This window comes from Equus asinus, chromosome X (assembly GCF_041296235.1).
Source record: "Equus asinus isolate D_3611 breed Donkey chromosome X, EquAss-T2T_v2, whole genome shotgun sequence".
Taxonomy (NCBI): Eukaryota; Metazoa; Chordata; class Mammalia; order Perissodactyla; family Equidae; genus Equus; species Equus asinus.
Window position 1 is genome coordinate 61525320 of NC_091820.1, and position 18774 is coordinate 61544093.

At 38.0% G+C, this 18774-nt stretch overlaps 1 protein-coding gene across 1 annotated transcript in view; it reads right to left on the reverse strand.

Moving 5' to 3' along the window:
* MAGT1 (magnesium transporter 1) overlaps window positions 1-18774 on the reverse strand; it is a 44378-nt gene that overhangs the window by 14022 nt on the left and 11582 nt on the right. Inside the window, exon 3 of the mRNA XM_044763606.2 lies at window positions 16416-16533. Within this exon, the coding sequence (XP_044619541.1) occupies window positions 16416-16533 (118 nt within the window). The remainder of the gene's footprint in view (window positions 1-16415; window positions 16534-18774) is intronic.

Below are 18774 nucleotides of genomic sequence, written 5' to 3' on the forward strand. Positions count from 1 at the left end.
TTAGGCATTTTACAAATATGAGGAATCCAGGTTTAAGTAGGTTAAGTGATTTGCCTAAGGAAAGTGCTAAGTGCCGGAGCCAGGATTCAAACCCAAGGCTCCCTATGACCTCAATTAGTATACTTTACTGACCAAATGTAAATTCCTAGCTAAGAAACCTACATTTTACTCCTTTAGAATAGAAAATCTCCCATACCACAAGCATTTTAATCTGCTCAGAGATTATGCAAAAAATACATTTATGGGCCGGCCCCGTGGCCAAGCGGCGAAGTTCGTGCACTCTGCTTCAGTAGCCCAGGGTTTCACTGGTTCGGATCCAGGGCGCAGACATGGCACCGCTCATCAGGGCACGTTGAGGCAGCGTCCCACATGCCACAACTAGAAGGACCCACAACTAAAATATACAACTATGTACTGGGGGAATTTGGGGAGGAAAAAAAAAAGAATACATTTATGAGAACTAAAATGGCCTTATGTAGCTGAGGCATGCTCCAAATATAGTACAATCTCAATTTGGAGGAAACAAGATCAGGATAAGATAGTGCTCTAAAATCGCAGTGAAAACCAATACCAAATGGTAGTCATATGCAGAAATAGTCAATTCTAAAAAGTTCATAAATGTTTACTGATAAGCATCACATTTCTGTATTCTCTATCATGAGACCCTGGTATGCTTAAAAAGACAACAGAATTGCTAAGGTAAATAAACTATGACTGACTCATGTGCATTATATCTTTCTTGACATGATATAAGTGTACTTGTGGAAAACAGAAAGTCTGACTAAGTCCAGGGAGAAGATGCTGACTAACAGATGCAAACACTCGGGTTCCCTAAGCAGGTACTCTATAGTGGAGATTGACTTGTGTAAGACAATTATAACTTAAAGACATCAGCCAATAAAATAATCCAACTCCCTTGCTTTGATTTTATATTTAAAACCCTTCTAACAGTAATTTTTCAGACTTTTCCATAAGGGGAAAGGGTATACTGATTAGTGGATATGATTATTTTGGTCTCTTTGGCAGTATAATATATTGAATCAATGAATAAATGGAGCAGCCCTTTGGTCACCCATGTCCGTGGATTATGATGGTTTGGTGAGTGTGCACAAAGTCTCTAGAGCTAGATAAATTCCAGCTACACTGTTAACACTCAATTTCTGAGTCTGCAAAGCTAAGAACCAGACCCTGGACAGTGTTCACTCCACCAAACTGCTGCCCAAATTTTAGGCCAAAGTCTTCAATGTTTGTTTGGCTTTACCGCCTCTGAACTTTAAAAAAAAATATGTCTAGAAAAACTAGGTAATACATGAATCCATTTCCCTTATGAAATTTTAAAAAAACTTGCAGGGTTATAAGGACCAATCTCAGTCCATTCTGGCAGCCACTGTTACCATTTCTAGACCTTTCTGAATTTATTCATATACATGTTTATGTACCAACAGAAAACATAATACTGCTTTCTTTCTTTCTTTCTTTTTTTTGGTGAGGAAGATTTGCTTTGAGCTAAGGTATGTTGCCAGTCTTCCTCTTTTTGTATATGAGGTGCCACTACATCATTGCCACCGACAGACAAATGGTATAGGTCTGCACCTGGTAACCAAACCCAGGACGCCAAAGCAGAGCATGCCAAACTTAACCACTAGGCCTGGCCCTGTATCTGCTTTATTTCAACACAAATGGTGTATCGACTGTATTATTCTGCAGTTTGCTTTTTTTATTCAATCATGTTTGAGAGATCTATCCATGATAGTACATATATATAAACCTCACTCTCACAGTTTACTAAGTAATTATGCTATTGTTGGACTTTTAGGTTTTTTCCTTTTTCCAATTAAAAATAATGTTGCCATGTACATATCTCCCTGTATACATGTGAGTGTTTCTCCAGAATTGGAATTATTAGGTCGTAGGGCAGAAACATCTTAAATTAAAATGGATACAGCCAAATTGCCTTCCAAAGTGGCTCTACAAATTTATACTTCTACCCATCAATGTAGGGAAAGTATCTGTTTCTTCACATTCTTACCAAAAGTTGATCTAATGGGTAAATATTGTATATCACCATTATTGTAATTTTTATTTCCATGATTACTACCATAACATCTTTATACCAAATAGCTCTTTAAAAATATCTTGTAGGCTAAAGACACAACAGAGTGAAAATGCATTCTATGGAATGGGAGAAAATATCTGCAAATCATATATCTGATAAGTGGTTAATATCCAGAATATATAAAGAACTCCTACAAGTCAACCACAACAAAAAACCAAACTGATCAAAAACTGGGCAAAGGATTTGAATAGACATTTCTTCAAAAAAGATATACAAATGGCCAAACAAGCACAGGAAAAGATGTTCTACATCACTCACCATTAGGGAAATACAAATCAAAACCACAATGAGACACCACCTCACACCCATTAGGATGGCTACTATTAAAAAAACAAAAACAAAACAACAAACCAGAAAATCAGTGTTGGTGAGGGTGTAGAGAAACTGGAATCCCTGTGCACTGTTGGTGGGAATGTAAAATGGTGTAGCTGCTACAGAAAACAGTATGGAGGTTCCTAAAAAAAAAAATTAAAAATAGAGGGGCCAGCCCAGTGGCGTAGTGATTAAGTTTGTGTGCTCTACTTGGGCGACCCAGGGTTCGCAAGTTTGGATCCCGGGTGTGGACTTACACACTGCTCAGCAAGGCATGCTGTGGTGGCACCCCACGTACAAAATAGAGGAAAACTGGCACAGATGTGAGCTCAGCAACAATCTTCCTCAAGCAAAAAGAGGGCTGGGCCCTAAGACAGTACATTTTATGTTATGTATATTTTCCCACAATTAAAAAATTTTAAAAAATCTTGTAGGCTTCGAAAATCCTTGGACATTAATGAGCCAAAATAAGATGCACTATTTTTGGTAGGTATCACTTTTCATCTATGCTTAGGTTTTATATACTGTGGCATATGATACTGTTATTTGGAGAAAGATTTGAATTTCTTCCACAGATGGACACACAACCATCCTTATACTGCTAACTCTAAATATAGCTCTAAAATGGGCATCGATATTAAAAGCTATTTGACGTAGAAGAAAATTTGTTTTGTATTTTTATAAATCACTAAGAGAAATTCTTTATGTGTATCTTGCTACAATAAATGGAATTATCATTTTTAATTTCAAAAACAATGACAAATAGAAATGGCAGGCAACAGGAGATACTGGAGTATGTGAGGAAGTCATTTGGTGTAAACCTAATTCGGCCTGACTTTGTTTTTTTCAAAAGGGCCTGACATAGCACCAAGCATGCATTGTATATCTGCTTTAAACATTTCCTATGGCAAGATAAAGGTGCAACTTCCCCCAACATTGGCATTTCCTGAGGGATAAGCATCTTTCCTTAGGCTAGGAACTGATTGCTGTGCTCACCTGTGACCACCCAGCTCCAGACAACAGACCTGCCACCCTGCTGTGTCCATCAAGACAGCAGACCTACCTGCTGTTTCTATCAATTGCTGTGCCGACAGAGCAGTCTCACGACTACTGTAAAAGGGACATTTCAATCATATGTGAAACACCCTGTTTGGGGGTATACAACCACTCTGTGCACCCCACTTCTTTGGTGCCCTTTCTTCCTTCGGGTAGACAGGCCCTGGGCCATGGTCCTCAGATTTCAGCTCAGAATAAACTCACCCAAATTTTCATTTATAGATTGGTTATGGATTATTTTCGTCGACAATATTAAAAGCTATTTGATGTAGAAGAAAATTTGTTTTGTATTTTTATAAATCACTAAAAGAAATTCTTTATGTGTATCTTGCTACAATAAATGGAATTATAATTTTTAATTTCCAAAATAATCCCAGCTTGAATAGCAGAGAATGAGAAAGCAATTTCTTAAACTCTAGAAATTATCTCCTTTGGTTTAGTAAAGCCTAAATGCTTTTAGGTTGTAGCATATTTTATAAATATACTGATTTTGATTTATGGAGCTGTGTGAGACTGGAATATGACTAGTACAACGACATACTGTAAAATGTCATTAAGCCATTTCTTCAACATTTACTGAATATCCATTATGTGCTCAGCACTGATAGCTACAGGATGTTGGCTCTGCCCCTAAGTAAGTAACTATATTCTTTTTTTTTTTTTAAAGATTTTATTTTTCCTTTTTCTTCCAAAGCCCCCTGGTACATAGTTGTGTGTTTTTAGTTGTGGGTCCTTCTAGTTGTGGTATGTGGGATGCCGCCTCAGCATGGCTTGATGAGCAGTGCCATGTCCACACCCAGGATTCGAACTGGCAAAACCCTGGGCTGCCAAAGCAGAGCGCACAAACTTAAACACTTGGCCAAGGGGTCGATCCCTAGTAACTATATTCTAAGAGGGACTGTTAAACAACTATAGGGCTAATTTTACCATAAGACAGAATGTGGATGCATGTATAATAGAAAAATAAGGAAAGTAGAAAAAATAAGAAAAATAAGACAGTGCATGACATAATTATGGGAAAGGTGGTTATGTGTTTGGATTAAAGAGTGCATGAAGTGAGGAAGACGAAGGAATTTTAGCCCTAGTCTATATGCCACTATTTCTAAATGTGTGTTCCATAGAAGCTAGCCACAATGCTCTATTAAATGGTCCAATAATTTTGGAAATTCTGCATAATACAGCCCACTGTTGGAATGGAAGGTAGAACACATATCAGCATGTTAAAGTCTATGAGAAGTCCTCTGTTGGGAAACCATTCTCTATGGCATTCTCATGATTCTACACATCTTGCAAGCAGAGGCACTGCCTCCCTCTGCTCTGGATGATCTTCTCAAAGATGTTTGTATAGCCTCAGAATACAGGGATAGAGTCTCCCTCCAAAGCAAAAAGCAGGCATGCTTACCACCCTTTATAGAAGATTTGGGTTCCCAAATTCTCTCCCATAATGCAACCCATTGTCCTGTTGTTGCTGTGAGTAATAAAGTCCTTTAACTCTGACTCAAGAATGTCATGTCTTCTGCCAGGATCTACGAAACTGTGTCAGGCTACCTTGTTAGCTTGCAAGTCAAGTAAAAGCTCAGACCCTTCATAGTTCTTCATACCATGAAGTAAAAAATGAAACTTAATTTTGTTTAAACTAAGGTTACCCAAATTTAATTTTTGCCCAAGTATTCTTATTAATACCCTCCAGAAAAAACTCTGGGAACTGTTATAGCAGACAATATGGACAGAATACTATATGAATGGTAAGTGAACCAGTTAAAAGCCTACTGCATTAGTTCAAATGAGAGAAGATGAGGGTCTTGCAATGTAAAGAGGGTATGACTATGAAGGATGTTGTAGAAGAAGAAAAAAATGACAAAGAAGTATCACTAATGATATAAAACACAAAAGGCCCAAGTTTGAGTGGAAGTGAGAGAGAGAAGAGTTTCAGTTGGGACAGAATGAATTTTTTTTGGGGGGGATAGAATAAATTTTTGGATTAGGAAGTCATTCATGTAAAGATGTACAGCAAGAAGTTATACCCAAATCTTCCATGTTTTATTAAATTATTGAGTAAAATATGCCCAAATATATGAGTTGGATACATTTATAAACAGACAAGATCGAATCTATGTCCCCTTATATGCAAAGAGGAAAGAACTAGTACAGAGGCTGAAGTTAAAGACACAGTTGAAAGTTATGATTTCCGGTTTTACATGTAAGGAGCTTGGAAGTTGCCACTCCATTGTAACAAGTAAAGCTGACTGAAAAATCAACAACTCTTCTTGGATCCTTAAGAGAGGGGAGGACACAAACGACTGCCCCCAAGATTGGAGAGACAGACAGGTGAATATAGGGAGTCATGGCTTATCTGAGGAGGGACTCAGAAGTGGAAATTGCCTCAGGAACAATTGCCAGAGTAGGAAAACCTGACCTGTAACTGAAGAATTGGTGGAGGTTCAGCATGGACAACTCTGAGAATTAAAAACTCCAGGGGTACACAATCATAGGGGGCCCCATACAATACTGTGAGATTTACCTCCAGGAACTTGACTAGGTTCCCACAGTAAATACTGGAGAAAAATCCTCTCATGCTTCTGGCAGTGGGGAGGGGAAAAGGAACCATTTTGAAATATCCCAGAGCACTCTCTTCTTATTAAGAAGGCTTGCCTTCAGGGGAAACTAGTTAACCAGAGCATAACCTGCTGGGGTATTATCAAAGTCTAACTGACCTGGAAGAAGGGAAATACTCAACTCTAGCCCACTCCAGAAATCCTGTCACCCTAAGAGGGGATAAAAAAACTGAAAAGCTCTCTGAAGTTCACTGTCCAGAGGCATAGGCTCACTAAAAGACTGAGACCTAATCACAGGACTATAGAACGTTCCCCTCCCCTCACACCTCACCACCACATTACTAAAGGCCAATTTGCAGCAGTTCTTTTCACCCAGTACATCATATCTGGCTATGAAGAAAAAATAATGAGGCACACCAAAAGCCAAAAAAACACAATTTGAAGACACAGAGCAAATAATCAGAACCAGACATGGCAGGAATGTTGGAATTATCAGATCGGGAATTTAAAAAACTATGATTAATATGCTAATGGTTCTAATGGATAAAGTAGACAGGATGCAAAACCAGATGGGCAATGTAAACAGAAAGATGGAAACCCTAAGAAAAAAATCTAAAAGAAATGCCAGAGATGAAAAACAGAAATGAAGAATGCCTTTGATGCACTCAGTACACTGGACACGGCTGAGGAAAGAACCTCCAAGCTACAGGATATATCCATGGAATCCTCAAAACTCAAAAAGCTAAGAGAACAAAGATGAAAAAACAACAAAATATCCAAGGACTGTGGGCCAACTATAAAAGGTGTAACATACACGTTATAGGAATACCAGGAGAAGAAAGAGAGAAAGAAACAGAAGAAATATTTAAAACAGCAATGACTGAGAATATTCCCAAATTAACATTAGACTCCAAATCACAGATGCAGGAAGCTCTGAGAACATCAACCAGGATAAATGCCAATAAAACTGTAACCAGGCATGTAACTCTTACTCTACAGAAAATCAAAGATAAAGAAAAAACTCTGAAAGAAGACAAAGGAATAAAAGACCTTACCTATAGAGGAAGAGAGATAAGAATTGCATCCAACTTCTCTTCAGAAACCATGCAGGCAAAAAGAATGGAGAGAAATATTTAAAATTGAGAGAAACACCACCAACTTAGGATTCTATATCTTGTGAAATTATTCTTCAAAAGTGAAGGAGAAAAAGACTTTCTCAGACAAAAAGAATTGTGGGAATTTCTTCTGAGAAATGTTAAAAGAAGTTCTTTAGAGAGAAGAAAAATAATATAGGTCACAAACTTGGATCTACATAAAGTAAGGGAAAGCATTGAAGAAGGAACAAATGAAGGTAAAATAACTTTTATTTTTCTTATTCTCAATTAATCTAACAGACAGTTTGTTCAAAATAATACCAACAACGTATTCAATTGTGTGTGTGTGTGTATGTATGCTTATATATAAGTGAAATGAAAGACAGAAATGATACAAGGGATGGAGGTTGGGGGATTAGGATTATTTTGTTACTATAAAGTACTCACACTACCCATGAAGTGGCATAGTGTTACTTGAAAGTGGACATGGATTACCTGTAAATGTACATTGCAAACTCTAGGGTAACCAGTAAACAATGTAAAAAAAAGTATAACCAATATGCTAAAGAGAGAAAACAGAATCATATATAATGCTCATTTAAAACCACAAGTATATGTTGTCCACAAGAAACCCACTTTAAATAGAAAGACACATATAGATTAAAAGAAAACAGATGGAGGAAAATATACCATGCTAACACTAATCAAAAGAAAGTAGAAGCAGCTATATTAATTTCAGACAAAGCAGACTCAAATGAAGGAAAGTTATCAAGGATAAAAAAGAGCACTACACGATAATAAGGGGGTCAGTTCTCCAAGAGACATAACAGTCCTTAACATGTATGTACCTAACAACAGAATGTCAAACTATGTGAGGTAAAAACTAATAGATTTGCAAGGAGAAACAGATGAATCTACTATGATAGTTAGAGACTTCAACACCCAACAGACAGATCTAGCAGGCAAAAAAATCACTAAGGACATAGTTGAATGCAATAACACTATCTGTCAACTGGATATAATTGACATCTATAGACTACTTCATCTAAAACAGCAAAACACACATTATTCTCAAGCTCACATGGAACATTCACCAAGATAGACTACATTCTGGGCCATAAAACATGCCTTAACAAATTTAAAGAACAGAAATCATATGATGTCTGCCCTCAGACAAGAATGGAATTAAACTAGAAATCAATAACAGAAAGATAACTGGAAAATCCCAAAATATGTAAACAACACATTTATATTTAACACGTGGAGTCAAAGAAGAAATTTCAAAAAAATTTAAAAATATTTTCAACTAAATAAAAATGGAAACACACTGGGGGCTGGCCCTGTGGCTGAGTGGTTCAAGTTCTACAGGCTCCACTTGGACAGCCTGGGGGGTTCACAGGTTCAGAACCTGGGTTCAGACCTACTCCACTCATCAGCCATGCTGTAGAGGCATCCCACATACAAAAAGTGGGGGAGGACTGGCATGCATGTTAGCTCAGGGCTAATCTTCCTCAAGGGAAAAAAAAAAGAGGATTGGCAACAGATGTTAGCTCAGAGCGACTCTTCCTCACAAAAGAAAAAAAAACGGAAACACATCAAAATCTGTGGGACACAGCAAAAGCAATGGTTAGAGTGAAATTCATAGCACTGAATGCATGTATAAGAAAAAAAGAGATGAAAAAGCAACAATCCAAGTTTCCACCTAAGGAAACCAGAAAAAGAACAAATTAAATCCAAAATTAGTAGAATAAATAATAAGAATTAGGGCAGAAATTAATGAAATTGAAAACAGAAAATCAATAGAGAATAAAATCAATGAAACCAAAAACTCGTTTTTTAGAGCTCAATAAAATTGATAAGCCTATAGCCAAGCTAACTAAGAAAAGAGAGAAGATACAAGTTAGTAATATCAGAAATGAAAGAGGGGATATCACTACAGATCTCATGAACATTAAAAGGATAACAAAAGAAAACGAACTGTACACCCACAAATATGATAACCTAGACGAAATGGATCAATTCTTTGCAAGACAATTTGAAGAGACAGACAATGTGAATAGGCCTTATCTATTGAAGAAATTGAATCAATAATAGTAACTTTCCAAAACAAACTATCAGGCTCAGATGAGTTCAATGGTGAATTCTACCAAACATATAAGGAAGAAATTATACCAATCTCTACAATCTCTTTTAGAGGATAAAGCAGAGGGATTAATTCCAACTCAATCTATGAAGCCAGCATTACCCTAATACCAAAACCAGAACAAGACATTACAAGAAAAGAAAACTACAGACCAGTATCTCTAATGAACATAGATGCAAGAATTTTAAACAAAATATTAGCAAATCAGCAGAATGATGTCAGCAACATGGTGGAGTGAGCTGTTCCCTTTGTCTCTCCCCCTTCGAACTACAACTAAATGGACATTCATTGATAGCAGAGGATACCCACACAGCACCCTAGGACGCCTGAGAGACCTGTGGTAATATATATCTGAAGGTAGATGGACTACCCCCAGGGAGGTGGTGGAGATAGGTAAGAACTCTCTGGCCCCTAGGGAGGCCGGTACCCATGTATGACTGCTGAAGCGCTCATAGCACCACTGCGGCCCTGAGGGTGGGTGTGTGTCTTGGCAGGACTGTGGAAACGGGACAGCAGCCCTGAGCCCCTGTGTTTTGCTCTTTGGTCCAGTGGGAAAGCCCACAAAGCCACTGCAGTCCCAGGGACCAGCTCTGGTTCAGACCCAGTGGGGAGGCCCTGACTATCAAGCACAAAGGCTGGTGCGACCTAGGAGCAGACAGTGGCGTACATGCGGCCTAGGTGAAAGTGTCCTTGGCTGCCGCAAATGTCCCCAGTACCAGAGCGGCCCCAAAAGAGGGAGTGTGACTTGGCGGGACTGTGGGAGCAGGCAGCAGCAGCCCTGAGCCCCTGTGTGATCACTCTCTTGACTCGTATGAGAGTCCACAACCCTACCATGGTCCCAGAGAGCGGCTTTGTCTCAGATCCATTGGGGAGGCCACATCTGCCAAGCATAACAGCTGGTACAACCTAGGACCAGATGGCAGCAGAGCTGTAAGTCCAGGTGAATAAGCTCCCAGGTGCAACAAATGCCCATAGTACCGCTGCAGTCCTGAAGGGGGGAGCGCATCTAGGAGGGACTGTGGGAGCAGGTGGCAGCAGCCTGGAGCCCCTGAGTCATTGTTCTCCCAGTTGCTGGGAGACCCCACAGGGCCGCTGAAATCCCAGAGTGGCCCAGGCTCAAACAGGCACAGCTGACAGGGATTCTGGTGGGCTCAGATTACACAGCTCCTGCCCCCTCCACCACAGTGGCAGCAGGTGGAAGCTGTGATCAAATTCTCTATGTGGAGGCACAAATCCATACCATCAATCAGTATGAAAAAATATATTAAATCTCCAGAACAGAAAATGACAAGTACCCAGAAATTAATCCTGAAGACACAGAAATCTATAATCTAAATGACACAGAATTCAAAACAGCTATCATTAAAAAACTCAACAAGTTAAAAGAGAATGCAGATAGACAATTCATCAAGTTCATGAGCTCCTTCACAAGAGATTGAAACTATAAAGAAGAACCAATCAGAAACGTTGGAGATGAAAAACATAATGGATGAGACAAAGAAAAACCTGGAATCCCTGCAAAATAGAGCTGCTATTATGGACGACAGTTAGCAGTCTGGAGTGCAGAAATATAGAAAGGCTTCAGATAGAGAGAACTAAGACTAAAAAGAAGTAAAGAAATTCTCTGAGAAATATCCAACTCAACTACGAAATGCAACATAAGGATTACAGGTATTCAAGAGGGAGAAGAGAAGGAGAATGGAGCAGAAAGCTTGTTCAAAGAAATAATAGCTGAGAACTTCCCAAACCTGGGGAAGAAGCTGGAAATATATGTGACAGAAGCCAATAGATCTCCAAATTATATGAATGTAAAAAAAAGACCTTCTCCAAGGCATATAGCAGTAAAGCTGGCAAAAGTCAATGACATAGAATAAATATTAAGGGCAGAAGAAAATAACTAACAAAGGAACTCCTATCAGGCTTTCAGCAGATTTCTCAGCAGAAACCTTACAGGCTGGGAGAGAGTGGAACGATAGATTCAAAATTCTGACAGACAAAAACTTTCAGCCAAGAATAGTCTATCCAGTGAAAATATCCTTCAGATATGATGCAGAAATAAAAACTTTCCCAGATAAACAAAAGTTAAGGGAGTTCATCGCCACAAGACACCCCCCAACAAGAAACCCTCAAGAAGGCCCTCACACCTGAAAAAAAGAAAGGGATTACAAAACTCCGATCAAGGAGATAAACAGACAAAATCAGAAAATCACAGATCTCTATCAGAACAGGTTAGCAAACAATTATAACATTAAAAATAAAGGAAAGGAAAATACCAAAAATAATCTTGTCATTTTAACCACACACTCACAACACAAGATGGAATAAGATGTGATGATGATAACTTAGAAGGGGAAGAGGAAAGGGACAGAATTGGCTTAGTCTAAGGAAATAAGGGGCTATCAGAAAATGGACTGTTGAAAAGAGAACCTTCATACACTGCTGGTGGGAATGCAAACTGGTGCAGCCACTATGGAAAACAGTATGAATATTTTTCAAAACATTAAAAATAGAAATAACACAGTATCCCACTACTGGGTATTTATCCAAAGAACATGAAATCAACAATTCAAAGAGACTTATGCACCCCTATGTTCACTGCAGCATTATTCACAACAGCCAAGATGTGGAAGCAACTCAAGTGTCCATCAACTGATGACTGGATAAAGAAGATGTGTTATACATATACAATGGAGTACTACTCAGCCATAAAAAAAAGAAAAAATCATCCCACTTGCAACAACATGGATGGACCTTGAAGGTTTTATGTTAAGTGAAATAAGCCAGACAGAGAAAGATAAACACTGTATGATCCCATTCAAAAGTGGAAGACAAACAAACACATGCACAAAGAGAATTGCTTAGCAGTTACCAGGGGGAAGGAGGCTGGGGGGTGGGCACAAAGGGTGAAGGGGTGCATCTGTATGGTGACTGACAAGGAATAACGTACAATTGAAATTTCACAGTGTTGCAAACTATCATAACCTCAATAAAAAAAAGTCCAATATAAAACAGTGTTGCAATATACTCCCTCTTGTGTATGTCTATATAATAAATATCTCACGTGCTGTACTCATATAACAAAAAAATTAAGGGCTGGCCCCATGGACGAGTGGTTGAGTTCCTGCACGCCACTTCACTGGCCCAGGGTTTCACTGGTTCGGATTCTGGGCACAGACATGGCACCGTTCATCAAGCCATGCTGGGGCAGTGTCCCATATAGCACAACCAGAAGGACCTACAAGTAGAATGTACAACTATGTACTGGGGGGCTTTGGGGAGAAGAAAAAAAAAAGATTGGCAACAGATGTTAGCTCAGCTGCCAATCCTAAGAAAACAAAATTAGCAAATGAAATCAACAACACATAAAAAGAATTATACACCATGACCAAGTAGGATTTATCACAAGTATGCAAGGCTGGTTCAACACTCAAAAGTTAATTAATGTTATCCATCACATCAATAGGCTAAAAAAACCCCACATGATCATTTCAATAGGTTCAGGAAAAGCATTTGACAAAATCCAAACCTATTCATGATAAAAACTCTCAGTAAACAAGGAGTAGACAGAACTTGCTCAACTTGATAAAGAATATCTACAAAAATCCTACAGCTAACATCATACTCAATAATGAGAAACTCGAAGCTATCCCACTAAGATCAGGTACAAGGATGTCCCCTCTCACTACTCCTTTTCAACATCATACTGGAATTTCTAGTTAATGCAATAAGACAAGAAAAGGAAATAAAAATCATATAGATTGGGAAGGAAGAAATAAAGCTGTTTTTGTTCACAGATGACATGATCATCTATTTAGAAGATCTGAAAAAATAAACCAAGATAACTTCTGAAACTAACAAGGGATTATCGCAAGGTTGCAGGATACGACGTTAATATACAAAAGTCAATTGCTTTCTTATATACCAGCAATGAACAAGAGAAATTTGAAATTAAAAACACATCATTTACATTACCATCCTCAAAAATGAAATGCTTAGATATAAATTCGGGAAAACATGTACAAGATCTATATGTGGAAAACTACAAAACTGTGATGAAAGAAATCAAAGAACTAAAGAAATGCAGAGATATTCCACGTTCATGGAGAAGAAGACTCAATATTGTCAAGATCCCAGTTCTTCTAACTTCATCTATAGATTCAGTGCTATCCCAATCAAAATCTGAGCAAGTAATTTTGTGGGTATTGACAAACTGATTCAAAAGTTTATATGAAGAGGCAAACCCAGAATAGCAAACACAATATTGAAGGAGAACGAAGTTGGAGGACTGACACTACCCAACTTCAGGCTACAAGTAATCAAGACAGTGTGGTATTGGCAAAGAAAAGACGAACAGATCAATGGAAAGGAATAGAGAGCCCAGAAATAGACCCACATAAATATAGCCAACTGATATTTGACAAAAAAGAAAAGGCAGTTAAATGGAGAAAGGATAGTCATTTCAACAAATGGTGTCAAAACTGGACATCCGTGAGTAAAAAAACAAACAAAAAACACCTAATCTAGACATGGATCTTACACTTTTCTCAAAAATTAACTCAAAATGGATCATAGACCTAAATGCAAAAGGGAAAAATATAAAACTCCTAGAAGATAACATAGGAGAAAATCTAGATGACTTTGCGTACAGTGATGACTTTTTAGATAAAACACTAAAGACACAACCCATGACAGACATAATTGATAAGTTGTACTTAATTAAAAACTTCTGCTCTATGAAAGACAAAGTCAAGAGAGCGAGATGACAAGCCACAGAATGGGAGAAAAAATTTGCAAAAGACATTTCTGATAAATGATTATTATCTAAAATATAAAAAGAACTCTTAAAACTCAACAATAAGAGAACAATCTGATTTAAAAAGGGACCCAATGGGGTCTGGCCCTGTGGCCTAGTGGTTGAGTTCAGTGTGCCTCGCTTCAGTGGCCCGTGTTCCCGGGTACGGACTTACACCACTCGTCAAGACATGCTGTGGCAGTGACCCACATATAAAATAGAGGAAGATTGGGGGCCAGCTCTGTGGCACAGCAGTTAAGTTCACACATTCTGCTTCAGTGGCCCAGGGTTCGCTAGTTCAGATCCTTGGTGCGGACCTACGCACTGCTTATCAAGGCATGCTGTGGCAGGCATCCCACATATACAGAGGAAGATAGGCACGAATGTTAGCTCAGGGCCAATCTTCCTCAGCAAAAAGAGGAGGATTGGCGGCAGATGTTAGCTCAGGGCTCATCTTCCTCAGCAAAAAAAAAAGGCGGGGGGGGGGCACAAGACCCTAACAGACGTCTCACCAAAGAAGATATACAGATGGCAAATAAGCATTTGAAAAGATGCTCCATATCATAATTCATCAGGGAAACGTAGATCAGAACAAGATACCACTAAACACCTATTAGAATGGCCAAATTGCAGAACACTGACAACATCCAATGCTGAGGATGTGGAGCAATAGGAACTCTCATTCTTTGCTGCTGGGAATGCAAAATGATACAGCAACTCTGGAAGATATTTTGGCAGTTTCTTACAAATCTAAACATACTCTTACCATATGATCCAGCAATCGTGCCCCTTGATATTTACTCAAAGGAGCTGAAAACTTACGTCTGCACAAAAACCTGCACACCGATGTTTACAGCAGCTTTACTCATAATTGCCAAAACTTGGAAGCAACCAAGATGTCCCTCAGTATGTGGATGGATAAAGAAACTCTGGTACATCTAGACAATGGAATATTATTCAGCATTTAAAAGAAACGTGCTATCAAGCCCTGAAAAGACACGGAGGAACTTTAAATGCGTATTACTAAGTGAAATAAGTCAATCTGAAAAGTCTACATACTGTATGATTCCCACTATATGGCATTCTGGAAAAGGCAAAACTGGAGATAGTAAAAAGATCAGTGATTAACAAAGATTAGAGGGGAGGGATGAATTGGCAGAGTACAGAGGATTTTCAGGGCGGTAAAAATACTCTTTGCGATACCATGTTAACAGATACATGTCATTACACATTTGTCCAAACCAGTAGAATGTATATGACCAAGAGTGAACTGTAATGTAAACTATGTACCTTGGGTGATTATCATGAGTCAACGTAGGTTCATCAACTGTAACAAATGTAGCACCCTGGTTGGGGATGCTGATAAAGCGGGAGGCTCTCCATGTGTAAGGGCAGGGAGTATATGGGAAATCTCTTATCTACCCCTCAATTCTGCTGTGAACCTATAAAATGCTCTAAAAAAATAGTCTTAATTAAAAAAATACAAGTGAGAGAGGTCATGATTGATAGAGCGGGTGGGTATGGGATCCAGGGCACAGAAAAAGGCTTAACCTTTGAACAAGATGAAGGAGCTTTTCCACTAAGACAAGAAGCAAGGGGGTAAACACAGGTGCCTAGCTATACTAAGAACTTCAATATTACATAATGGTGGCATAATGGCAGGATTTATGCTGTGATTTACAAAGTTACTTGATAAACTGTACACTTCAAAATGGCTAAATGGGGCTGGCTCCGTGGCCGAGTGGTTAAGTTCACGCGCTCCACTGCGGCGGCCCAGGGTTTGGATCCTGGGCGCGGACATGGCACCGCTTGTCAGGCCACATTGAGGCGGCGTCCCACATCCCACACCTAGACAGACCTGCAACTAAGATATACAACTATGTACCGGGGTGGGGGTGGGGGGTTGGGGGGGTGGGGAGGAGGGGTTTGGGAAATAAAGCAGAAAAGAAAAAGAAAAAAAAATTGGCAACAGTTGTTAGCCCAGGTGCCAATCCTTAAAAAAAAAAAAAAAAGGAAGATTGGCAACAGTTGTTAGCCTAGGTGCCAATCTTTAAAAAAAAAAACACAAAAAACCAAAATGGCTAAAATGGTAATTTTTTATGTATATTATACTACAATAAAAAACATATATAAAATTACTTGATTACTACCCAATTTCCATATTCTAAAAGGTTAGCGCTGACCATTACATTTCATGGTTAGCTGAAGTTTAGTTTCTATTTCACTAAGTATTCTAGATTTTACATAAGACAAGTCCTATTTAACTTCTTGTGGCCATGGGAAAAGATGTATTCCACTTTATCCGGTTTACCTATTCCTACTTAATAGAATAAACCAAAGATCTTACCATCTGAAATACATCAGAACCTTCATCAAAATCCACCATAGCAAAAAATATCCTGTTGGTAAATGCACTGGAGTATCGCCAGGAGTTTGCCAGGATCTGGAATTCTTCATCAGCTTGCCTGGATGCAATATGATTTTTGAAGATAACATATAAAACATTTTTTAAAGCAATCTAGTTCATCAGCAGGAAAACAGATCCAAAGAAACAAGAGCAGTTTTTACAATGGGGTAAATATTAAAAAAAAAAAAAAAAGACAAGCATATCAGGCACTACTGAGAGGGTTAGGACAAACCTTGGAAAACACTGCCATTGTTTTGGCACAAAAGAAGCCTAATCCCAACTGTTGGGGATTTCAACAGAAAGTAGTAATTACCTGCCTCCGCTTCATAGTTTGTGCCTGTTTTCTTTTCTCAAAGCTCTTTCAGTAGTTGCTGGAAAAATCCAGCTAATAGTCTCTACAACAATTTTTTTTTAAATTAAGATTATGATAGTTAACAACCTTGTGAAATCTACAACAATTTTAATACCCTAAATTACTTCTAGGAGTTCAAAGACAAGGGTAAAGTATTTTTCCAGAGAAAGTAGACTATAATATTAATCCATTAAAAAAATCCAAAGTACAAAATGCTACTTAAATAAAAATACAGCCGGATGAATTATTAGGGTAAAAGATAAGAAGAATCTAGGGAATTGAGATTAATTGAAATCTCAAGTCATGTTTGACTTTTCCTTTACCACCCGTATGCTTTCAGTTTCCAAGATCTGATAATTCTTCATTTGTGATTATTTTTTAACTCCATCCCCTCCCATTTATTTTCATTGCTATCATCTAAAGTCAGATCCTTAATACCTGACATTAGAATATTAAAATACCAGCTCTAGTTTCTCCCCCTCCAATCTTTCTTACACAGTCTTCCTAAATTACCATATTTTGAAACTCTTGCTCTTCTCAAAACCATTGTTGCTTTTCTAGTACTTTCAGAATGGTCTCTAAGCTCTTTCACTGGTTATTCAAGGTTCTTTATCATCTAGTTCCAAACAATGCATCTAGCTTTTATGTAGCCTTACTACTCAGATCTCAAATAGGATCTCTTAATTCCAGCACCTTATTTACTCCTATCTTTGTATCCTTGCACACATCACTGCTTCTAACCAGAATATGCTACACCTATCTAAATCTGATCCATCTGTCTAGCCTTAGAACAAGTTCTATCTTCTCCATTAGGCCAACCCTAACCACTCCTGTCATATGCCCTTCCTGAAATTTTACAGTATTTATTATGTACATGATTCATTTGGTACTTACTCATAAATTGCCTTATATTGCCAGCCAAATTTTCAGGTGTAGAGCTCATTTCCCTAGCCAGATGATAAGGGTAGGACATCTTTCTTACATTTCTCATTCTGATAGCACCAAATACATAATACTACACACACTGCTGTTGCTTAATATTTATTTTGAATGAGTTTAGGAAAATGTGAGCTAATTTTAAATTTGTTTAAATTTAAATTTGTAGAAAGTAAGATACTAATAAAAACTTAGGTTAATAAGAATTTCATTAATTTGCATTTAATATAGAATTATGGAGTTAGTGTTTGTTCCCTCACATTTTTGTATACTCTTGATTGTTAGTGAGTGAACTGACTGAATTATGAGTAATTCTAGATTTTAAGTTTATTCATAGTTAACACCTACTATTTTTTTTCCTTCTCCTATTCACTTTTACATTCAGCATATGCCTAAAAAAATAAGCACTCTGGGACCAAATACCTTGACTATCTCCTACCTCTAGGGAGAAAATCCTTTAGGAAGAGTTAGCAAGGCTTAGGGTAACATAATACACTATTCTGAAAGAAGCTGTCAATTCCTTCACATGGGCCTTAGGCTGTCAGAATTTGGAAAGCCTCCAAGATTTTACTAAATAAGTTCTTCGCAGGGTGGCTTTGTCATTTCATTAAAAGTGAATTCCCAGATCACATACCGATCTAAAAATATAATTAAAACACACCAAAAAGCAAAAGTTATTTTATTTTTTAGTATCTACTATTTTTAATTATCCATAGTGCTTCTGTTTAAAGAAATATCAATCTTGATTCCTAATATCATTCAGAAACAGTAAAATAAAATCAATAAACCATTGTTGGATGAAAGTTTAAGTGAGATTATTCTCCATTTTCAAGCTTTACAATCACTAGAAAATAATTTAGAAAAAAGAAACATCTCTAAATCACGCATCTTTGTTTTCTAAAAAAGTTCTCTTGTAATTCCAGATTTGGATGTGGCTACCATTCTTGCATTAATAAATATCCCTAGCTTTGGGTAGATCAGTTAAAATTCTGGAACCTGTTTGTAGCAAAA